The 21,929-nt window shown below is 54.3% G+C and overlaps 3 protein-coding genes across 9 annotated transcripts; 2 read left to right on the forward strand and 1 right to left on the reverse strand.

The window, feature by feature from the left end:
• The first annotated feature begins 1,725 nt into the window (after positions 1 to 1,725).
• LOC144247037 (C-signal-like) lies at positions 1,726 to 7,181 on the forward strand. Its single transcript, XM_077786230.1, has 6 exons — positions 1,726 to 1,884; positions 2,358 to 2,409; positions 5,533 to 5,720; positions 6,087 to 6,242; positions 6,542 to 6,652; positions 6,964 to 7,181. The coding sequence occupies exons 1-6, from the start codon at positions 1,741 to 1,743 to the stop codon at positions 7,075 to 7,077; spliced, it is 765 nt and encodes a 254-aa protein (XP_077642356.1). The 5' UTR covers positions 1,726 to 1,740; the 3' UTR covers positions 7,078 to 7,181.
• Positions 7,182 to 7,736: 555 nt separating this feature from the next.
• On the reverse strand, positions 7,737 to 9,904 carry LOC110476260 (C-signal). Its single transcript, XM_021541066.2, has 6 exons — positions 9,640 to 9,904; positions 9,274 to 9,325; positions 8,881 to 9,068; positions 8,454 to 8,612; positions 8,235 to 8,354; positions 7,737 to 7,942 (listed from the first exon to the last, which is right to left on the reverse strand). Exons 1-6 carry the CDS (start codon positions 9,784 to 9,786, stop codon positions 7,829 to 7,831), a joined length of 780 nt encoding a protein of 259 aa, XP_021396741.2. The 5' UTR covers positions 9,787 to 9,904; the 3' UTR covers positions 7,737 to 7,828.
• A 3,630-nt stretch (positions 9,905 to 13,534) lies between these two features.
• ACD (ACD shelterin complex subunit and telomerase recruitment factor) lies at positions 13,535 to 21,562 on the forward strand. Of its 7 annotated transcripts, none has more exons than XM_077786360.1 (15): positions 13,535 to 13,594; positions 14,510 to 14,639; positions 14,882 to 15,006; positions 15,557 to 15,647; positions 16,187 to 16,266; positions 16,465 to 16,509; positions 17,039 to 17,073; positions 17,461 to 17,624; positions 17,823 to 17,928; positions 18,050 to 18,130; positions 18,499 to 18,630; positions 19,162 to 19,260; positions 19,483 to 20,216; positions 20,757 to 20,830; positions 21,005 to 21,562. In XM_077786360.1, the coding sequence occupies exons 1-15, from the start codon at positions 13,536 to 13,538 to the stop codon at positions 21,066 to 21,068; spliced, it is 2,019 nt and encodes a 672-aa protein (XP_077642486.1). In that variant the 5' UTR covers position 13,535; the 3' UTR covers positions 21,069 to 21,562. The 7 variants fall into 7 exon arrangements, with proteins under 7 accessions (XP_077642486.1, XP_077642484.1, XP_077642485.1 ...); XM_077786358.1 differs by lacking the exon at positions 16,187 to 16,266 and adding an exon at positions 16,716 to 16,855; XM_077786359.1 differs by lacking the exon at positions 16,187 to 16,266 and having other exon boundaries at positions 14,882 to 15,095.
• Positions 21,563 to 21,929: the final 367 nt, after the last annotated feature.

The raw sequence follows: 21,929 nt of genomic DNA on the forward strand, positions 1-21,929 counted from the left end.
CATGCAGCTCACGGGAAGGACCTTGTGGACCCAGGACAAGGGGTTACAGCATGTATGCAGGGGAGGTGCCACGCTGACAAAAAAAAAATTACTCTGAGGACAATCAAGCATTGAAAGGGGGTTTGGGAAGTCTGCGGGATCCCTGGAGGGTTTTGAGGTCAGGTTCAAGCCCTGGGCAACCCACTCTGAAGTCACTGCTGATCCTGCTCCTCCTGATGAGCCTTGGAGAGGAGTCCTCTCAGTTCCTCTCTAGGCTGGATGGTTCCCAGGTGCCTCTGTAGCATTGTAAGCTGCTCTCATCTCTTCCCTGGTGCATACTTTCTGGCCCCGGGCTGTGATTCTGGAGCATGAGTGTGCCAGTGCTGCTGTCCTTGGCTGCCATCGGTCAGCCCTTTCCAAGGGTCACTCCCCTGCTTGGCACTGGCCCATTGCCCTTCCTGGTTGTGCAGCCCTGTTTGCTTGTTTCTGTCGTTTCCTTTGCGAGGAGCCTGGAAAAGAGGAAACTCCCGTCCAATTTGTTCCTAATGGGAGCTCTGCTCTGGATGCTGCTGTCAGAGCAGGCAAGTCTGTGCAGTGCAATTGTTTGTGCAGGTGATTACACCTGCAAGAACGTCTGCTACAGCAGGTCTGACTCCAACACCATCCAAATTCACACCCAGCATGCTTACCTCTCATGGGGGCCATGGTCTGTCCACCACCATGGAAGGAAACATCACTGCTTCTTCCTCATCATGATCTGTGTCACCTGAAAGATCATCTTCCAATCATGGGGGCCCTTCACCCCACGTGTTTCTTTGGTGATTGCCAAATGTGGAACCACTCAGCTACTTGGGAAATAGAGATTTATTGCCAAATGTGGAAACATTCAGCTACTTGGGAAATAGAGATTTCTGTCCCCCCTGCCACACTGAGCAACAGGCATGTGCCATGAGGCACATCCAGATGGGATGGACCTGCCCCCACTGCTTTCCTCTTCTTTTTTCCTGCCCCACCTCATATTCATGTTGCCTGAATTTTTCTGTTTTAGCTGAGGCTTTTTACATGGCAGCTCTTTGCTTCTTTTAATACGTCTGCATCCTAAAAATCCATGCCCCCTGGCTGGCCTGGGTTGCAGCAGCGTTGCTTTTACAGCCATTTATTCTGCTTATAAGCATCCAGCATTGTCCTGCAGCAAGGAGGAAGGTGATGGATGTGAGCTTGAAGCCCCAGCAGTTGGTGGTCAAGGCTGCAGGGAGTGGGGTGTCCTTCTCTGCTGGCTTCTGGATGCTCTGGGGGAAGTGTTGGCAGGATTGGAACCAGCAGTACACAAACTGCACTCCCTGTGCTTCCCAGGTTGGGCTTTGGATTAGTGTCTCAGAATTCAATCATCCCAAACTTACCCCCAAACAAGGAGATTGCTGGCCATAGCCAGATTTGAACCTTTTCTCCTTTTCCTCATAGTGCTCTTCCAAGCCTGTGAAGAGGTGAACATTCTGCTGTTACAGAGATTTTGGGAGATGGGGCTTTAGAGGAGCATAGTAACAATGCAGGTGACATGCAGCCCCATGTGCCAAATGTCAGGGAGCCCTTGGTCCTCTTGGGATCCTGGCTCCATTTGGGGCAGGTGAGGGGCCAGGTGCTGGCACTGTCCTGGTCCCCATGGGTGCCCAGAGCCACACCCTGGGCTGTGCCGGGCTCCTCTTCACGTCAAGCAGGCGGCAACCCTGCCATGTGTCACCGCCCGGCGCAGAGGCTGGGGACATGGCAGCGCTGGCTCGGAGCGTCCTGGTGACAGGGTCCAGCCGGGGCATCGGGCTGGAGCTGGTGCGGCAGCTCGCTGCCAGCCCCCGGCCCCCCCAGCACATCTTTGCCACCTGCCGCGACCCCAAAGGTCCAAGAGGGAAGGTCAGTGCGGGCACAGGGAATGGGGTGGTGCTGAGCCGGGTGGGCAGAGGGGATCCACAGTCCCCGCAGCCCTGTTGGCTTGCTGTCCTGGCTGGGCAGCCCAGGAGTGCTCTGGGGGTCTCACAACTCCCCTAGCTCCCTGCATAAGGCAGTGCCCAGTGTGGCTGGGTGGGATGAGGCTGGAGAGGCAGACATGTCTTCAGCACTTGCTCCTGGCTGTGCCAGTGGCCAGCCAACCCGTTTTCTGTGCTGGGATCACTCAGGATGGAGGGCAGTTCCTAAGCCCAGCAGCACTATTCCTCTGCTGGCTGTGGGGTTGCTGCCCTACCCCATCCACTGGGAATAGCCCTGCACTCTTTCCCCAGAGAAAGCAAAGCCACCCTGGCACAGTGACCTGGGAGCATGGGTGGGACACCTGAACATGCCACTGCTGGCTTCTAACCTCCTCCCTTGCCCCATCACTTTATTTCCAGGCCCTGCAAGAATTAGCTACCCAGCACTCCAGCATCAAACTGGTCCAGCTAGGTATGGAGCAACCTTTCTCCTTGCACCCAACATTGCTTCCAGCTCTCTGGTGACTTTGGAGGTGGGACCAGGGGTAGCTTTTGCAGGAAGTTCTAGCCCTGCCAGGTGGGGAGGGATCTATGGGGAGGGATCCATGCACACCTGGGCAAGCTTCTCCCTGCAAATTAAGCTGTGCCCTGGCTGGAGCAGTCAAACTGGCTTCAGAGGAGGCAGAGGTGGGTCCAGACATCTCAGCTGAGCAAGTTTCATGGGAAAGGCATGATGTCTCTTCCCAAAGATGCTAAATAGAGTGCCCAGCTTTTGGGCTGGGACATATGGGTTCACAAAGTGAAGCAAGGCAGGGCACAGTAACTGTCTGGATGGTTCCTAAGTAGGAGGGTTGGTTTGGGATCCCCTTGCAGGTGGCCATGATTGGTATTTCTTTCAGGTAGAAAAGGGAGGAAAAAAATAGCTAAAAATGACACATGAGAAATCTGCCCAGCCTGGTATCCCAGGCTGATGCTCTGACCCAGAGGCATGGGATGGCCACAGCCTGGACTGGGGAGGTCTCCTCTTGGCCATTCCCTCCTTGTATGAATGTAGGCCAAACTCAAATGACCTCTTTCAGCAGCATTTGGGAGAAGCAAAAGGCAGCAAATAGACCCAGACAGCATAAGGAGAACAGCTAGGCTGGCATTTGGAGTTGGCAAAGTTGAAGTATTCACAGGAAAGAAGCTTCCAGGGTGCTAGACAGGGACAGGGTCTTGCTGGGGAGGACAGTGTTTGGGTGAAGAGTTTGGGAGATAAGGAGCACCTGGCTGAGGAAATGTATCAAAGAGCAGAAATTTCCTGTATTCCCCTGTGTCTGAGAGTGGGGGCTGCTTTTATTAATAAAGGATTAAAAGATCATCTAAATTCAAAAGAAATGTTTTGGCAAAGCGCCTGCACTAGGATTGCTATTGCTGTAATAAGTGAGGTGGGAAGCACCCATAACTTCTAAATATTTGTATTTCATTGGAGCCAATATTAAGAAAACTGAACCAAGGCTATTCAGTATCAGTACCTACCTACATACCTACCTACCTGTTTACTTGTTTAAAAGCACCTGATAAGTTCAAGTAACTTCAGTTCAAGTTCAGTTTTTTAAATATTTCTTAGACAATAAGACATTCTTGAATTCAGGCTTTACTACAAAGAGGCAGCAAATCTTTCTTTGGCTATCAAGAAGATTATTAAAGTAAAACATCTTCTCTGTAACAAAAATTAAATCTGCTGTGAGCCCCAACTGGAAGTGACTGGTGGGGAGAGCGTGGCCAACATAAAAGGGGCTGGTCACTACATGAACAATCTTTACTAAAACATACAGCCTAAGCCCGAGACTGTCAATAAAGTCCCAAAATAATCTTAAAAGTGCTTAAATATCAACAGCAACAAAATATTTTTTTAAAAAGAGAAGTTGCTTCCAGCTCTCTTGCTCCACAATAAGTAAGAGAGCTGGAAGGCTTGTCTTCAAACCAATAACAGGCATGGACTTTTCAGAAAGAAAAGTTTAAAAAATAACTCAAAAATGTGTAAGATCTGTCACTTCATTATCTTTCTTTATTTCCCACCCCTATTTCTTCCAGGGAGACAAAAGTTTTTTATTTCAGCAAATTTGGTGGTTAAAGACTAAAAATGTCTTGGTCCCACATGCCTTGGAGCAATAACTCAGCTAATCCAAATGGAGCAGTTAATCATTCACCAGGTGACCAAAAGATCCCTCACATATGTGGTGGAGTGACAGAACCTTGAACTTCATCCCATTGTTATCCAAAGAAGTAACTCCAAAGCACTCTGTGATTTGTCTTGCAGCTGGACCTGCAATATCCTCTTGAATCCCAAGGCTCCTTCCCCTCCCAGCAGATAATCCCAGATTATCCCAAATGTTTCAGGACACCTGTACAAAGGTCTGCACTGCACAATACAAGGTAGCAACAAGTCCCATGCCTCTCACATACTTGCTTACCACCATAAAGACATCAGGCTAGTTTAAAATGCCAGGAAAAATGATATTTTTGCTGCCCATCTGTGTATAAATATGCCAAGAAAGAAATCTTCAGCCTTGGAAACCTTTGCTAAATCGCTCTTTTCTAAGCATGAGAACAGAAATACAGCTCAGGGGCCAAAGTGTTGCAAAAAAAATAAGGAATCTGCAATCCTCCACTCCCAGCAGGCTCATCACATTGGCATCTGCAAAAAACAGGCACAGAAATGTGCATGGGAACAAGGGCACACCAACCTGCCCATACATGCGAAAATTCATGGTTTTGAGGGCTCGGTGTTATACCTGAGGTATTAAAATGCAATATATAAAGTTTAATGTTGGTCTAATCAGCCTGTTTCATATTCTGAAGGTATTTAGACGACTTTTTTAAACAAACAAACTATGGCCACTTCAGTTGGTGAGTATCCAGGACAGGATGTAAATCCTAACAAGCAACCTTGACAGCTGGACACAAAATACCACCACTTTTATTGCCTAAGTCAGAAAAATCCTGCAATTAAAGCATGGCAGAATTTCAAAAGCTATACCAATACTTAAGCAAAGAGGAAGGCACTGGGGATGCTTATCCCTGTTAGCCCAGTTTCAGTTCTGCCTTGTTGCTTGAGAGGGATTGTCTCCACAACTTGGTCAGTAGGGATAGGGAAGTTCAGATTCAGAGCCTGCAACCAAATACTGCAGGTTACATCCCAAATCTTTCATTAATTGTACTCACCTCAGCTCATCTGTCAGCTCCAAAACCTTGTGGGTAACAGCATGAAGAAAAAAATGGCTCCCTGTGGAAACTTGGGAGTCTCAGTGTGCAAGGACCAAGAATCCCTTGCACAATCATAAATTCCTTGAATACAGAGAGCAAATACAGACAAATTTTTCCTACCAGTAGCCCCAACATGACCCAAAATGAGTTGAATTAAGGTTTAATTCAGCTGAGGCTGCAAAACCAAGAGGTGAGGACAAACTGCTGCTCATTCCAATGTGCCTAATCTGCTAAATCTTCTGCATCCTTTCTGGATAAGAAGTGCTGGTTCCAGCGACAGCACAATTTCCAGTGGGTGCTGTGTGATCCATCAGAGCTATTCTTCACTTTGCTTTTTCCCTGGCAGACACAGTGAATTTGCCCAGCATCCAAAGGGCCATGCAGGCTGTGGGGTATCATCTGAAGGACCAGGGCTTGAACCTGCTCATCAACAATGCAGGCATCAGCTCCCACGCCACACTTTGCTCCCTGGACTCTCAGGAGATGCTCAATGTGTTTGTCACTAATGTGGTTGGGCCACTCCAGGTTGTCAAGGTATGTCTGGACATTTCATGTTCCTGCTGCTTGGGAAGATGCTCCCCGATGGGAAAAAGGGCATCTCCATGGATCTCCCCTGCCTACCCAGAGGAGCTCAGCAGCTCAGCCAAGTTCAGCATCATCCATGCTTGTTTCTTCCCCACCTGGAGCCTGCACCAGGCTCACTGTGCCAGCTTGCTCCTTTCCTGGGGATGGGAAAGGCTGGAGCCTGATCCCTCCTTGGGGCATTTTCCCCATCCCCTGGATTTCTGCCAGGAGTGTCTGTCCAGCTGCTTGTCTGCAGTCTGTGACAGAGTCCTCCAGGATGGTCCTCAAATTGGGGTTCTGTTGCATGTTAATGAAGCGTTGGTGTCTTTGCATCAGGAATTTCTGCCACTCCTGGAGCAGGCAGCAAAGGCAGGAAAGGAGGGTCTGAGCTGCAGCAGGGCTGCTGTCATCAACATCTCCTCCAAACTGGGCTCCATCGGGCTGTGCCTCCACGTCCCAGAGGCTCCCATGTACCCGTACCGGGCCAGCAAGGTGAGGTGCCAGGGGAGGAGCTGGAGATGCTGTCCCAGGCACGGTGCCCATGGAGGGGAGGGAGCCCATGGTTCACCCCCAGCCCCAGCCACCCACCCCCTGCCTGGTTCTCCCAGGCAGAAGCACAAAGACTGGGACAGCAGCAGGCAGGACTGAGCCTTCCCAGCAGGTCATGCGGATGCTTTGTCACAGGACCAAGTCCCATTTCCCACGTGCACAGACATTTTGTGGTTATGAAATGTCTCCTCTCCTGCCTGCCCACTCCCTGAGTTGTGCTGGCAGGGCTGTGCCTCTTCCAGGCTGCCCAGAACATGGTGACGAGGTGCTTGGCTGCAGAACTCCAGGACAAGGGGATCTTGTGCATGGCCATCCATCCTGGCTGGGTGAAGACTGACATGGGCAAAGAGGAGGTACTGGGCTGTGCAGGGGATGGTCAGCAGTGCCCCCACTGAACCCCCATATCTTGGGGAGGGCAGAGGCACTTGGGGGATCTTGTGTGATGCTGTGGGCTGCCAGGACAGAGCAGGAGCAGAGAAGGCAGGGAGCAGGCAGAAAGCTGCAACACATTGAGTACATGGGATAGCCAGCTCTTTCTCCCCAAGCCAGCCTGGAGAGGTGTGGCAGTAAGGAAAAATATCCCCATTAGCATCCTGCATTATGGATGCTGCTCCCAGACATACACTCTCCCCAGCAGCTGCTCTCTCGTTGTCCTTTTCTGCAGGCACCGCTGACAGTGGAGCAAAGCGTGAGTGGCATCCTGACCGTGCTGGCCAGCGTCTCACAGGACACCTCTGGAGCCTTCCTCGACTGGGAAGGGAACAGCCTGCCCTGGTGATGGACAAATGGACAGTGCCTCTTGCCCGTGCTGCAGCCTCTGCTCGCTGGCTCACCACTCTGCAGTCACCCCTGCTCACCCTCAGCCCTCCCCACACTGCTGGGGAGAAGGAATCAACTTGGGAAACAGCCTCTCTCTCCTTTCCCACACCATGTGTTCCCTGTGGTCCCCCTGTACCCCTCATCTCTGTAAACTCTGGCAGCTGATGTGATGCCCTTCTGCTCTGTCTCCACCCAGTCTCAAACCCCCTGTCCGAGCCCTGGCAGAGCCGAGGCAGGATCCCTGTGCTCTGCCCAAGCTCTGTGTGTCCTTCTGTCCCACCTGTGACCAGGCACCCCCCAGCTGAGGGGAGAGGGCAGCTGCTCCCTGTAACCCCCAGCCCCTCAGGCAGCTCAGCCTGGGCAGGGGAAAGCCAGTCCTGCAGGGGCTCAGAAGATCTCTCTCCTCTCAGGAGAGGGGCTGCTCCAGCTTCTCCAGTGCCTCCTGCAGGGGAGGTCTCCAGAGGGCAGTCACAGTGCCATGGGACCTGCTGGCTCTAACTCATGGGGATGCCAGGGACAGCCATGGGCTGGAGGCAGCTGTGGGCACCACCAATCCCCAGTGGAGGAGTGGGATATCTGGAAACGGCCACCCCATGAGCTGGCACTGCACAACAGAGCTGGGGGTCTCAGCAGGAGTTTATTGAGGATGTGGGGGAGGTGGGAGCAGTGCCAAAGGTAGCTCTTGGCTGCCAGGATCCTGAAGTGGTGTTTCACCAGGGTAAGACGTTCCCTTCCCAGTCCAGGAAGGCACCAGTGTCCTTCTCAGAGAGGGAGGAGAGGACCTTCAGCATCCCTTGCACGCTGTCATCCACTGTCACAGGGGGCTGTGGGGCAGAAGAGGAGATGCAGCCCATGCCCAAGGCCTGGCTGGGGGCCCTGGAGCAGCTGGAGTCAGGGGAAAGCTGCTTCAGGGCAAAGGGAAAGCTGACAACCCCAGAGGGAGGGACTGAGACAAGAACTGAGGGAAGGGGGACACCCAGCACTAGGACAGGGGGAAATGCCCCAGCAGGGATTGGGCAGGCAGGGAAGTCATGGGCAGGGGCTCAGGACAGCAGCTCCCACCCACGTGAAGTCAGCAGCAGAGCTCTGATGGACCCGCCCCGGTGCAATCCCTACCGCGTGTCCGGCACAGCTGCCCATGTCAGTTTGCACCCAGCCGGGGTGGAGAGCCACGCAGAGGATGCCGTGCTCCTTGTACGCCAGGGACTGGCACCTGCTCAGCATGTTCAGAGCAGCCTGTGGGGAGACAGGGAGGGGACGGTGGTGGGAGGGGAAGGGGGGCTGCAAGGGGACCTGCAGCTGGCCAGGGCAGGGGAAGCAAAGGTGTGGCAGTACCTTGCTGCAGCGGTACGAGGTGATCTGCATCAACTCCCAACCATAGGAAGAAGCGATGGAGCCGCCAATGCTGGACATGTTGATGATGGCAGCCTTGCTGCAGCTCAGCTCTGAGCCTGGGCTCCCCTGGGCAGCCTTCTTCAGCAAGGGCAGAAACGCCTGCGAGGAGACAGGGGGGACAGGAGCACACATGGACATGGCACAGGGCAGGGGAGAAGCTCCTTCCACACTGGGCAGCACTGACACCAGCACTGAGGCATCCTCCCTCCTCTTCCCTGCCAGGCTCCAGTTCCTGAGCTCCAGCCCATGGCTCCGCAAGCTTCTTATAACTGAGAGTCCATTTGTAACCAGAGTGGAGGCAGGGTCCCCTTCCACCAGCCCTTCTTCATACTCCCCCAGGACAGCCCAGCTTGGGTGAGGGTCTCACCTGGCCCATCAGCAGGGGTCCAACCGTGTTGGTGGTGTAAATCTCCCTCATGTCCTCAAATGTCTCGGTATCAAGTGTGTTCAGCTTCACAATTCCAGCATTGTTGATGAGGAGGTTCAGCCCAGAGCCCCCCAAGTGCTCCCCAACCTTGGCTGCAGCTGCCTTGATGCTGGTGGGGTCGCTGACCTCTGCAGAGCCGACACAGGGGAGGTCAGAGCCTGTGTCCCCATGGTGGAGTCCCCTCTGTTCCTCCGGAGGTGGCAGTGCCCGATGGCGCCGCCGGCACCGGCCCGTTGGCACAGCTCCCGCCCAGCACGGGGCTCCCGGGGTGTGCCCAGCCTGGGCACTTGCCAGAGGAACTGGGGCAAAGGATCCACACCTCGGGGCACCTACCGAGCGGGATGATGATGATGTTGGGGTGCTTGGAAGCCAAATTCTGTAGCTCCTGAAAGAGAGGACACTGTGTAGGCATGGAGAGGCTGGAGGGGCTGTGCAGAGGCTCAGCCTTCCCCAGGCAAATCCCATGCCACTCCATCTCTGTCCCTGCATCACTTTGTGTCAGACAACTGTTCCAGCCACCACATCAATGGGGCTCTGTGCCTTCTATACATGCCATGTTTCATTCTCCCCTCCACGTATCCCATGCACAATTGGTCCTATGGTGTCCCAAACCAGCTGACCTGTGCTGTGGGTGCCTGACTGCAGCTCCAGCCCTTGGAAACACCATTCCTGATCCAGTCTCCCTCTGCTCAGTCTCACCTGCGCTCTCTGTCCCTTGGGGTCCCGACAGGTTGCAAAGATCCACTGAGGTGGGTTTGGCATCCTCAGGAAATGCTGGACGAGCCCCAGGCCGATGCCTCGGTTGGCCCCAGTCACCAGAAGAGAGCGGACGTGGAGCCCTGCCATGCTGCCCTGGCTGTGGCTGCACTGCTCTTGCCTGGACCTTGCCACTGCCTTTTGCTACTTGGTTATCTCGCATGTTCCCATGAGGACTTGCATCAGCTCCAGGCTCTTGGAAATTCTCTGCCTGCACCTCAATCTCTTGGCTCTGGTCCATACCCATGATCCACTTCTCCTGCTGGCTGTGGAATGACGCAAAGGGAGACAAGTGTCCTGCCCAGGCAGGGAATGCCCTGGGCAAGGTGTCTAGAGTGCTTCTTTATGTACCTTCCCCGCTCTACCAAACCTGAGCCTTTTGGTTTTCAGGGCCAGCACTGTCCCTGTCCTTGCAGTGCGACACTCTCTCCCACCACCTCCCTCCCTCTTGGGATCCCAGGCCTGTCCCTCCCCTTGCCCAAGGTCAGGCAGGCAAGGCTGGACTCGCTGACTCTGCACAGTGCAGTTTGTTGGCCTTATTTCGTGCAATGCCAAAGCCAGGGTTGGGGATGGAGCAGTCAGGACAGGTGAATGTCATTTGAGGACTTGAGGATGGAGCAGCCAGGACAGACAAGTGTTCCTTGGCCACGAGAATAGGCTGAGAAACCTCAAAACCCCCAAGGACCCCTGGGAAAAACCTTCCAGGGCTGACCAGAATGACCCCTTTCCTCAGAGTCTGCTCTAACAGCACCTGTAATATTGAAATGTGATAGAAGGATAATCCCTGCCCCATCCCTGGAACTTTTCATGGACAGGCTGCATGGGCTTCTGAGCAACCTGATCTAGTGTAAGGCGTCCCTACTTGTTCAGGGGGGTTGAAACTAGATGGTCTTTAACATCCTTTCCAGCCCAAACTATGGCTCTGTGATCCTATGATAAAATTCAGTTTTGCCCCTGGGTGTCACTTGGGTGTGGCTGGGAGCCAGGGCCGTGCCCAGGCACACACACTGCAGGTGAACATCCAGCCCCAGGGTGGTCCAGGGACTCCCCAGATCTTTCCTGCAGCAGAGACTGAACCAACAGATGGATTGAACTCCCAGGGAAGCATCTCACTGATGGATTCAGGAGCTTTGGGACAGGCCTGAGGATCACTGAATCATAGAATCATCCCCCAGGAGCTACTATTCCACCTAAAAATCAATGGAGAACCATGACCTGCATGTTTCCATGTGTCCCCACCACGCAGGGAGGATCTGGGCATCTGATGGATGACGGATGGATTGTACTTGGTGGTCTCAGGGATCTTTTCCTGTCTAAATGATTCTCTGACTCTATGATCCCATAGCCTTCCCAGCTGGTTCCTGCTGCAGCATCACTCAAACTGCACAGACCAATTGCAACAGTGGAAGATACACATTTAAGATAGTTCAGAGATGTTGTGTAGGTAGTTTAAAATAATTAATAACCACTTATACAGGACATGATTGGCCAGGACTAGGGGGCATAAGCTTGTGGAATGTCTCCTGCTCCAGCTGGACATGCTGCTCCAAGGTCCTTTGCAACTGGACAATGATGGGCTGACATGTTCAGGAGATCTGATCCTTCATCCAAATGCACCCTTTGCAGCTTTTGTCAGTAAGAGCAAACCCTGCTGCCTACTCTTCTGTGTGTGTAGTGAGTTGACCCTGGCTGAATGCCTCACATCCACCAAAGCCACTCTATCACTTCCCTCTGCAACTGGACAGGGGAGAGAAAAAATGTAACAAAGGTTCATGAGCTGAGATAAGGTCCTGGAGAGATCACTCACCAAATACCACCACAGGCAAAACAGACTCAATCTGGGGATATTAATTGAATTTTGTTACTAACGGAATCAGAGCAGGATAATGAGAAGATAAATCTTAAAAAAATACCTTCCCTCCACCACTCCCTTCTTCCCAGCTCTACCTCCCCCTGCTCAGCAGTGCAGGGAGCCAGGGAATGGGGGTTATGGTCAGTTCATCACAGGTTTTCCCTGTTGTGACTCAGGGAGAAGAGTTGGGAGTCCTTCCCCTGCTGCAGCATGGGGTCCGTCCCATGGCAGACAGTTCTACATGAACTTTTCCAACATGAGTCCATCTCCTAGGCAACAGTTCTCCACAAACTGCTGCAACGTGGATCACTCTTCCATGGGGTGCAGTCCCTCTGGCACAGCTTGCCCCAGCTTGGGCCCTCCATGGGGTCACAAGCCCTGCTGGGAAAACTGCTTCAGCATGAGCTCTTCTCTCCACAGGTCTGCAGATTTGTGCCAGGACCCTGCTCCAGCACAGGCATCCCATGGGTTCACAGCCTCTTCTCAGGTATCCACCTGCTCCAGCATGAGCTCCTCCTGGGACTGCAGGTGGATCTCTGCATTCCCATGGCCTCCATGGGCTTCGAGGGCACAGCTGGCTCACCATGGGCTGCACGAGAATCTCAGCTCCAGTGCCTGAGCACCTCCTCCCCCTCCTTCTGCACTGACCTTGGTGTCTGCTGAGCTATTCCCCTCACGTATTCTCACTCAGCTCTTCTCTGGCTGCAATTACATCTGCACAATAACTTTTTTGTTTTCTTCTTAAATGTTATCACAAAAGCATTACCACTGTGGCTGAAGGGTTTGGCCTTGGCCAGCAACTCGTCTGTCCTGGAGCTGTTGCCACTGGACATGGAGGAGCCTCCTGGTATCTTCCCACAGAAGCTACCCCAGAAGCAGCCCCCCCGACCAAAACCTGGCCATGGAAACCAAACACAGGGTGACAATTACATTCACCTTGTTGTGCCATTTCACTGCCCTCCGTGGCAGCTCACTGATGGAACCAGAGCCTCTGGCACAGGGATGAACAGCACTGACTGCCTCAAGTCACAGCTGAACTGGGTGAGGGGAGGAATTTGCCATCCCTTGGACCAGAACATTTCCTAGGCTGCTTGACAGATTTGACCTAGTGGCTTTAGTATCTTAAGATGAGATAAAGGATGGGCAAGGCTGTTGTGGCAGGATGCTTCTTCCATCTGGGGAACCCCTGGGATTATCTGGAGCTGGAGCCAAAACTAAAGGAAAGAACATAAAAACAAGGTAGAGTTCCAGGGATGGTTTGGCATCATGTGTGAACTACTTAATGGGAAACTGTACTACAGGAGCTGGCCAAAGCATGGGGAATCCTGGAATGACTGGGGCTGGAAGGGACCTGTTGTTCCAACACCCCGCCATGGGCAGGGGCACTTTCCCTTAGGCTCAGAGGCCCATCCAAGCTGGCTTTGAACATTTCCAGGGATGCGGCAGCCTCAGCTTCTCTGGGCAACCTGTGCCAGTGACTCACCCACCAGCAGGGAAGAATTTCCTCCTATCTAATCTAAACCCGCCTTTTTTTTCAGCTGAACCCGTTCCCCCTTATGCTATCACCCCAGGGCGATGTCTTAAATCTCTACGTACTGGAAACCGCTCCAACACCGCCCCAGAGCCTTCTCTTCCACAGGGGGACGGGTACACGGCGGGGCTGGGCACAGGGACAGGGCGGGACACAAGGATGGGGACTGGGTGGCGATGGCGGGCCGGGGAGGCGATGGGGATGGGAAGGGTCGGGAGCCGGGCCCGACCCCGCGGCGGCGGCACCGGGCGCGGCCGGGCCCCTCCGCCCGCCCCGCCCGGAGGAGGCGCGGCCGGGCCCCGCTTCCCGTTCCGGGCCCCGCTTCCCGTTCCGGCCCCGCTCCCCGTTCCGGCCTCACTCCCCGTTCCGGGCCCCGCTTCCCGTTCCGGGCCCCGCTTCCCGTTCCGGGCCCCGCTCCCCGTGCCGGGCCCCGCTCCCCGTTCCGGCCCCGCGGCCATGGCGGCGGCGGCCGCCGCGCCCGGCGGGGCGAGCCCGGGGCTGGCGGCGGGGGAGCGGTGAGGCGGCCGGGAGGGGGTCAGCCCTGAGCCCCTGCGTGTCCTGAGCTCCTGCCTGTTCTCATCCCCTGCGTGTCCTCATCCCCTGTCTGCCCTCATCCCCCGCCTGCCCTCATCCCCTGCGTGTCCTCATCCCCTGCGTGCCCTCATCCCCTGCGTGTCCTCATCCCCCACCTGCCCTCATCCCCTGCGTGTCCTCATCCCCTGCGTGTCCTCATCCCCTGCCTGCCCTCATCCCCCACCTGCCCTCATCCCCTGCGTGTCCTCATCCCCTGCGTGTCCTCATCCCCTGCCTGCCCTCATCCCCCACCTGCCCTCATCCCCTGCGTGTCCTCATCCCCTGCGTGTCCTCATCCCCCACCTGCCCTCATCCCCTGCCTGCCCTCATCCCTTGCCTGCCCTCATCCCCTGCCTGCCCTCATCCCTGTCTGCCCTCATCCCCTGCGTGTCCTCATCCCCTGCCTGCCCTCATCCCCTGCCTGTCCCCAACCCTTATCTATCCCAGCCCCTGCCTGTCCCCAGTTATTCTCCCTTTCAAAGTTCCATTATAAAGTTCAGTTATAGTTAAGATTTGGCCCCAGGAAATTAGTTATTGGGTGATAATAAACAATATGGAAAGAGGTAGAAATAAATGTCCTCTCCTGTGTGGGAGACTTGCAGAAAGCCACGCACACTCCAGAGCTATGAGTGCCCCCCTGCACTGTCTGAGCAGGATGCAGCAGAAGCTGTATGCCCCCCAGCGCTGCGGCTTCCTCAGCACAAAGCCCTTAGGATGGGCCCTTTCCCCACAGAAGTGGATGCACTTGGGTGGATTTGAGCAATCTCCTGGGTTTGTGGCTGTGCTTGGAGTGCAGAAGCCTTCCCAGCATGATGGAGCACTGCTTATGGCTTGGTGTCTTGTCTCTTCTCATGTAGTCTTGTGTGTGCGGACAAGAATGTGGCTTCTTCCAAGCTCTACGTCCTGGAGCCATGGATTGCTGACCTCTTGGTGAATTACGAGCAACAGGATGAGCGTGAGAATTTCCTGGCTGGGCAGGTGGTGCGGGTAGGTACCCAGAGGGACTGTCCCAAAGTGCTCCAACAGCCTTTGAATCTGAATTCTGGGAAGTGCACAGTGGTTCCCAGTTTGGTGGCTGTGGATGTGCAACTCTTCCTCCTCAATATCTCTGATTTTAAATTTTTTTTGGAGGAGGAAGAGCTTGGTGTCGTGACCACCTTCCTGTGAAACTTGTTAGTGATCTATGAATAAGAGTTGTTTTTTTTTCCCCTTCTCCAATCTCTTGGCAGGTCTTGAGTGACTCAACTGCTGATGGCCAGCCCGAGGTCCTCCAGGACGCTGTGGTGCAGGTCTCTGATGGATCCTGCTACATCCGTGTGGTCATTACAGCCGAAGCTCTGCAGGCAGAGGAAAAGTGGGTTCCAGCGTGGCTTGGCGTGGCTGGGACAGCAGTTCTCCACAGCTGCTGTGAGGAGCTGGGGCTCCTGCCTGGCCTTGTTTCAGGTTGTGTTAAGCTAAAGCAACCTCAGGGTGGGAATTTGGTGTGAAAGAGCTGCTAAGAGAAGGAGGCTGGAATGCCCTCGCTCCAGTGGTTGGGATGGGCAGAAGCTGTGATGCCATTAGAAAGGACTGTAGTGCTCTTGGGTTTTGTGGAAGGAAGCAGATCATTAACCATGGTAGCCTGGGCTGCTTCTTCAGTGCTCCTTCAGGGTCCACTTCCCCATTTGGACAGTCTTAAACTGTTGGGGTGCTGGTAGCAGAGAGCCAAGGATGAGCAGCAGGAAGAAGCTGCTCTTGAGCAGGAATTACTGAGGGATGAGGAGCCCTTGGTGCCTGGTACTCATGCTGAGACATGTTCCAGAATGGCCTGGTGTGGTTGGCAGAACTCTTGTGGGAGCCCCACTGTGTGTCAGGGGGGGTCCAGCTCTGTTCTTCAAGGCACTCCTGCTCTGCTCCTTTTCCAGCGCCCACCTGCAGCTCAGGCTGTCCAGCCTTAATTGCAGAATTATCGTCCTGCAGAAGTACACGGTGTGTTTTCAGGATGAGGCCAGACTGGTGAGTGCTCTGAGGAGTGGGAGCAGCCTGTTCCTCTACCTTGCTGTGCTTCCTGCACTCCTGCCTGCTTCCAGCTGCTCCCAGGAGCTGAAGGCAGGTGGTGGGTGGCTTTCATTTTCATCTGCAGCTCCTGTGGGGTCTGTGGCAGGTGACCTGGGCAGGGATGAGCCCTGACGGGGGATGGGGTGCACCTCTCCCAGGGTTACCTGGCTGTCACCTCTGCCTGTTGGGCAGCTGCAGAAGGCCTGCATGGGCTGTTGGCAGAGCAGCCCACTGTCCCCTTGCAGAGGTTCAGAGGTGTCTCCACAGCCTCCTCTGGGCTGGCCCACCCTGGCGTGTGGCTCTTGCAGAGCCATCAGCTGACACAGGAAGATACAAACTCCCCTTTGAAGGGGGGCTGTCCTTATTGAGGGGACCTTCTCTTAGACTGGAGGGTTGGTGGCAGAGCTGGGGTGGGTGTGGGAGTGCTGGCTGGCCCCAGGGAAGGCAGGGGCAGGGTGGGACGCAGAGGTGCCTTACAGGCTCTGTCCTCCCCACAGGAGGACTGCGAGTTTTACCTCACAGCCCAGCAGTTCATCGTGCTGCCCATGCAGAGGCAGAGGATGGAATCGTCCGACGGGTATGGCCCATGGGACGGGTGGGTGGGGGCTGTGCTCAGGGGGACTTCTTCATCTTCCACACAGCAGCACTGGCCCTGGGAGTCCTGATGTGACCTGCTTGCAGCAAACCCTTTTGATGGAGGGATTGTCTCCAAGGCAAGGGAGAAGGGAGATGGGGATTTGAAGGGAATCAGTAACTGGCTTCTCTCTTGCTGTAGGAACCAGGACCCCTCTGTGGTGAAGAAGATAAAGGAGCTCTGGCTGTGAGTATGGGGCTGAGGGATGTATCCAGATACCCTGATGTGTGCAGCCTCAGACTGGGGTTAGAGCAGGCTGGCAAGGGCTGGCACAGGTTATGGCAGCTCCTGGTTAACCTGTGTGACTCCTTGCCCTGGAATGTGACAGTGTTGAATAGACTGTGAAAAATGAAATGGTGGTGGCACATTGCCAACCTTTTCCTCTGAGCTAGGAGGAAACACCTGTGGGGAGCTTGTTCCTGCCAGTGGTGGGCAGCACAGCTGCGTGGGTGAGCCCTGCACAGCTCATTCTTCATCCTTGGAGATCCAATACTGGAGATCCTCAGGCCCTTCAATCAGTCCTTCTCCAGGGGTGAGGCTTCCTGATGGCTATTCCTGGCGTTCTGAGCATGTGGCCAGTGGCCAGATCAGCACCCAGTGGTGGATCCACTACTTTCACAAGCTGCTTCTTCCAATCCAGGGTGCTGGATCTGTGACCAAGAACTGTGTATGTCCCAGCCCTAACCTGGCTTTGTCTTCTCCTTGGTCATTACAGGAGGAATCTTGCTGTGAGGAATGCTGCCAGCTCAGGTAAAGGGTTATGGGTGGCATGCAATGCTCTGACTGCCTGGGAGAGCCCTTGGGTTTCCTCAGCTTGGTCCATGTTAGGCAGAGGTAGCAGAAACCTGGTCAGATCTCCTAAGTGTACATTGCTAAGCCTGAAGCAGGAAGAGATAATGCTGACAGCTAAAGCACAGTGGGACATTAAATACCTGTGCTCATGCTCCTTGTCCAGGATTTGTGAAGAAAGGAAAGATAGTTTCTAGAAGCAAAGGAAATGCAGAATTGTGGGTGTTCCCACAGGTTTCTGTGTCATGACAGTCGCCAAGTCATGCAGCAGGGTAAAAGGGTTTGCAAGTGAGGCTTGCCTGAGTTCAGCTGTCTCCTCCACTGATGTATCTTGTGTTCTTGCTCTAGAGCCCTCTGTCTCTCAGCTGATTGATGCCATAGGACAGAACCAGCTGGAGATTTTGAAGGAAAATGCTGAGGAATGCTTGGATTTATGGAAACCAAAGGAGAAGCCAGTGACAGTGGAGGACGAGGTTCCCATCACCCAGTGGGAGGCAGAGCGCAAGAAGGAGGTCAGTCTGTCTGCTGGGACCAGCTGAGACAGGGCTCTGACAGCTTGGGGTGCTCTGGTGGGTGGGAGGAGGAAGGCAAAGGACAGTGGGCAGAGGTTTGCTGGGGAGGGAGATGGTGTTGGGTTGGCAGGCACAGGTGGACTCCTGCATCTGGAGAAGGACTGCCCAGCAAAAACCTTGTCATGTGTCTCGTTTCAGCAGGGTGAGGATGTTTTCATGGTCCCAGCCAGTGCCCTGGTGATCCCTCCTGAGCAGGAGGCAGTTGTTTGTGCTTCTTCTGAGGCAGCGTCTGCAGGGTACACAGGTAAGCAGTGCAGTATCCAGGCATGTGAAATTAAGGGCTCCCTAGGGTGGGGAGGAGAGTTCCCTTGCTCTGGGTGTGCTTCATGCTGGGGATATGACCAACAGTGCCCCTTTCATTGCAGATACAAGCCAAGCAGCTCCTGGAAAGAGTAGTGATGACAAGACAGTGCCAGGAGACCAGAGCATTGTGTCTCAAATCAGCTGTGAGTAGCGGAATCTCCAGATCCTGGAACGATTTGTGTTGGAAGGGACCTTAAAGATTATCTAGACCCACATTCCACTAGACCAGGTTGTTCTAAGCCTTGAACACCTTCCAGGCCTGGGGTAGTCACAGCGTCACTGGCAATCTGTGCCAGGGCCTTCCCACCCTCACAGGGAAGAATTTCTTAAAAATATCTAATTTAACCCTGCCCTCTGTCAATGTGAAGCCATTCCCCTGTGTCCTGGCACTCCATGGCCTTGTCTAAAGTCTTTCTCCAGCCCTCTTGGAGCCTCTTTAGATTCTGGAAGGTTCTTGAAGGTCTCCCTGGAGCTTTCAATTCTCCAAGCTGAATAACCCCAACTCTCTCAGTCTGTCTCCATAGCAGAGGTGCTCCAGCCCTTGGATCATCCTCATGGCCTCCTATGAATGCTCCAGATCCCATCCAGCCTTTAGTTTCCTCTACAGTTGGCTCAGCCCATCTCCTTGGATTGAGTGGAGGAGGTACTGGTGTGGCCAGGTCTTTGGGAGACCTTGAGCAGGCAAGGGATGGTCCCAATCCTCAAGCTTCTTGAAGCTGCAGCTTTGGTGTATTGTGGGAACACAAGAAGTCATTTTGGTGCCATCACTGAGCATGAGTCTCCTTCCCTGAGGTGGGCTCCTCACTGGCTCTGGTTCAGCACCACGATGGGTTTGTGTTGCCTTACTTGGCTTGGTGTCACCAAGCTTTGCTGCAGAATTACCTGCAGAAGCTCTGTGTAGAGGAGGAACTGAAGGGAAGAACTGTCCTGGACAGTGCAGGGTGTAGGAGAAGGCCTTCTTCATACCTGCCTGCTCCCTGGGCAGTGTCTGCCTCTCTGCTGCCTGCTCTATGAGACCTTGGAAAGGGTCTCACTGGAATACATCACATTTTGGGCTGGAAATGGCTGCAGAGCTCTCCTCAAGAGCTGTCTCTGAGACCTTGTGCACAGGGGACACAAGGAATGGGCAGCTGCTTTCTTTGCCAAAATCAACCCTCCGGCTTCTTCACTGCAGGTGCCGCATCACCAACCTTGTCAGACAGCCTGGAGGGATCCCTGGACAACCCCTGGAACAGGATGCCCTCGTTGTCTTTGACCCCAGGCTCTTCAGATGGTGAGTCCCCATGTCCCAGGGCATCCAGCCTGCCTTCCTGGCAGGAGGCAGTTCCTCTCTTCTCAATGGGTGTAGCTCACCCAGAATGCTGGCGTGATTTCCCCTGGCCATAAAGTAGTGCTGTGGTGTTCCCATAGCCCTAGGCATGCATCATTCCAGCCCTGACACTCTTCCTGTGTGCCAGGGCCCTGCTCACACTGATGATGCTTTTCCTCTTACTAGAGAAGACCTTTCAACCTGACCCTCCCCTGAAGACCCAGAAAGATGTGGCTGCTGACAGCAACACCACTGACCTGTTGGAAGTGTGTAGCCAGAGCTCTCCTGAGAGCTTGCCCCAGGGAGAGCCAGCACAGGTCTCCTCTCCCTCCCTGCTGCGCTGCTACAGCAATCCCAGTCCGGCGGAGAGCAGCACCAGTGAGGCAGCAGCAGCAGCGGGGGCAGCCCAGGGTGCCCTGTGTGCTGATCAAGGCCCACAGGGATCCAGGGGCTCTCAGGCCACCCTGCCCACTCTTTCTCCAGTTTTTCCAGTCTTGCCCAGCAGCAGCTTGCAATTGCTACCTGACAAGATTCCTCACAGGGAGCAGGCCTGCTCCAGTGGCACAGCTTCCTCTACAGATGTGTCGAAGCCTGGACTGGCTCATGCCAGGACAAAGGGAGGAGAGACTGTGGGTGCCAAGAGGAAGCTGGTGGAGGAAGATGAGCAGGCCCACAGTGGGCAGCAGCATCTCCCAGGCACTTCAAAGGGCAGGGGGAGAGGCAGAAGCAAGAGATTGGTGCTCACAAGCTCATGGGGTGCAAAGAAGAGCAGAAAGGAGACAAGGCTGCAGCATAGAAAGGAGCTTGAGGAGGAAGAGGAGGAGAAGGAGGAAATGGAGAAGGAGGAGGAAGAAGAGCAAGCATCCCCCGCAAGAGCTGGGCCCAGCTCCAGGCCGGAGCAGTGCACAGCTCCAGAGCCGGTAAATATGAAGCAGCTGGTGAGGTCCCCTGAGGGCTGGGGGAGCCTGGGGAGGCTCTCTGTGCCCACACCACTGCTGTCCATCCCCAGGATCTTTCCTCAGCAGGCTGGTGGAGATGGAAAGTTGAATGCAGGTGTCACTGTAGATGGTGGAGGATCTGGGAACCCTGAGGGAATCATTAGGGAATTAAGTAATCAATAAGGCTGGAAAGGAGCTCCTGAGATGGAAGTCTAACCATTTCCCAGCACTGCCAAGCCCACCACTGAGCCACAGCCCCAACTGCCATGTCCACAGGCCTTTAAATCCCTCCAGGGATGGTGAAGATGTGGTTTAGCCTGAGCTAAACAATTGGTTAGGAACAAACAATTGCTGGAGCATCTTCTGAGCTATCTGGGTGAAAGAAGATCAGAAGAACAGAGGGAGAGACACCTCAGTCCCAGGTGTTTTCCTGCAGTTTTTGGGCTCTCAGGATGCATGGGGCAACACTCTGGGTGCTGTGCCTGGAGCAGACCCATCTCACCCTGCCCTTTGCTTTTGTAGTTCGTGGAGAGACCACCCCAGTACCAGTATGAGGCACCGAGTCCTGAGCTCTGCCAGCAGGTACAATCTATCAGGTCAGTGCCTTATCAGCCATGGACTCGTGGCTGTCCCTTGTTCCTGCAGTGGGACTCATACCTATAGTGAGTCCCCAGCCTCTGCCCTACCCTTTGTCACCAGCTGCCCCAGTGGTATGTCCACACAAACCCAGGGTTTCTTCTCACCCTGGCTCCTCCTGTCTGGTTTCTCAGGATCTCAAAGGCAATGCTGAAGTGGGCATGCTGGATACTGACTGAGGAGGATGAGGACTCCTGAGCCCAGCCCATCTTTCATTCCTTTTTTTCTTCAATGGGTCTCTAAGAACACTGGGAGAGTGGCTGAGGGGAGGGATGTGGGGATACCAGAAACTCTGTGCCCCAGGGGACTGTTGAGTGGGCTGGCCTGGCTGCAGAGAACCTGGTTCTAGGGGTGCTGGCATATGACCTGTTGAAAGCCGATACCCTCAGTGCCGAGAGGGGAGAAAAGCATTCATTCAGGCATGCCTATGTGCGAGCCAGCATCCCTCTCCCACCTCTTCATCCTTTTCAAGTGCCTTGTCCCAGCAAGTGGGGACAAGGGGTGACCCAGTGCCACCATAGCAGCAATGGCAGAGACCCCACAAGTTGATCCTGCTCCGAAGGTTCTCCAGGAGCTTGGATGGTTTATTGAATAAGTTTAGGTAGGGTCCTGCACTATTTATTACAAAAAAATATCCTGCAGGGTTATGCTGTAGAAATTAAAAATTGTATATTTTTTAAATACACAGCTCTTGTATTAAAAAGAAAAAAAAAAAAGAAAAAAAAAAGAAAAAAAAAACCAAAACAAGCATCTTGCTTTGTCGTAAACATCCGTGTAAGGAATGCGTTTGGTCCGGAGCAGAGGGCAACGCAGGAGAAAGCCACTGGGTTGTCAGGATCACGCTGGTGCCGTCAGGGAGCTGCGGGGATGGAGCTGCGTGCTGAAAGGCGGTGGTGGGTCGTGGTCCCGCTGATGGAAGCCTGCGTCTGGCGGGGGCTGGAGAGAGCAGTACCCCATGGGGTCAGGAGCTGGAGTGGTGAAAGTGCCTTGGGAACGCTTCCTAAAAATAGCTGGCTGCCTAAAATCACCGGCTCCCCCGCTGCAGCCCACAGCGACAGA

The sequence above is a fragment of the Lonchura striata genome, chromosome 13 (genome assembly GCF_046129695.1).
Source record: "Lonchura striata isolate bLonStr1 chromosome 13, bLonStr1.mat, whole genome shotgun sequence".
In the NCBI taxonomy this organism is placed as follows: Eukaryota; Metazoa; Chordata; class Aves; order Passeriformes; family Estrildidae; genus Lonchura; species Lonchura striata.

What these genes read in the sequence shown, in the direction of transcription:
- LOC110476260 (XM_021541066.2), bottom strand. Translation starts at nt 9,786, where the DNA reads ATGGCAGGGCTCCACGTCCGCTCTCTTCTGGTGACTGGGGCCAACCGA. An exon ending in CCAAGGGACAGAGAGCGCAG is followed by an intron (nt 9,326 to 9,639) that starts GTGAGACTGAGC and finishes CCTCTCTTTCAG; the next exon opens with GAGCTACAGAATTTGGCTTC. An exon ending in GACCCCTGCTGATGGGCCAG is followed by an intron (nt 8,613 to 8,880) that starts GTGAGACCCTCA and finishes GTCTCCTCGCAG; the next exon opens with GCGTTTCTGCCCTTGCTGAA.
- LOC144247037 (XM_077786230.1), top strand. Translation starts at nt 1,741, where the DNA reads ATGGCAGCGCTGGCTCGGAGCGTCCTGGTGACAGGGTCCAGCCGGGGC. An exon ending in CCAAAGGTCCAAGAGGGAAG is followed by an intron (nt 1,885 to 2,357) that starts GTCAGTGCGGGC and finishes CTTTATTTCCAG; the next exon opens with GCCCTGCAAGAATTAGCTAC. An exon ending in GGCCACTCCAGGTTGTCAAG is followed by an intron (nt 5,721 to 6,086) that starts GTATGTCTGGAC and finishes TCTTTGCATCAG; the next exon opens with GAATTTCTGCCACTCCTGGA.
- ACD (XM_077786356.1), top strand. Translation starts at nt 15,811, where the DNA reads ATGAGCCCTGACGGGGGATGGGGTGCACCTCTCCCAGGGTTACCTGGC. An exon ending in AGGATGGAATCGTCCGACGG is followed by an intron (nt 16,267 to 16,464) that starts GTATGGCCCATG and finishes CTCTTGCTGTAG; the next exon opens with GAACCAGGACCCCTCTGTGG. An exon ending in AGCGTCTGCAGGGTACACAG is followed by an intron (nt 17,929 to 18,049) that starts GTAAGCAGTGCA and finishes CTTTCATTGCAG; the next exon opens with ATACAAGCCAAGCAGCTCCT.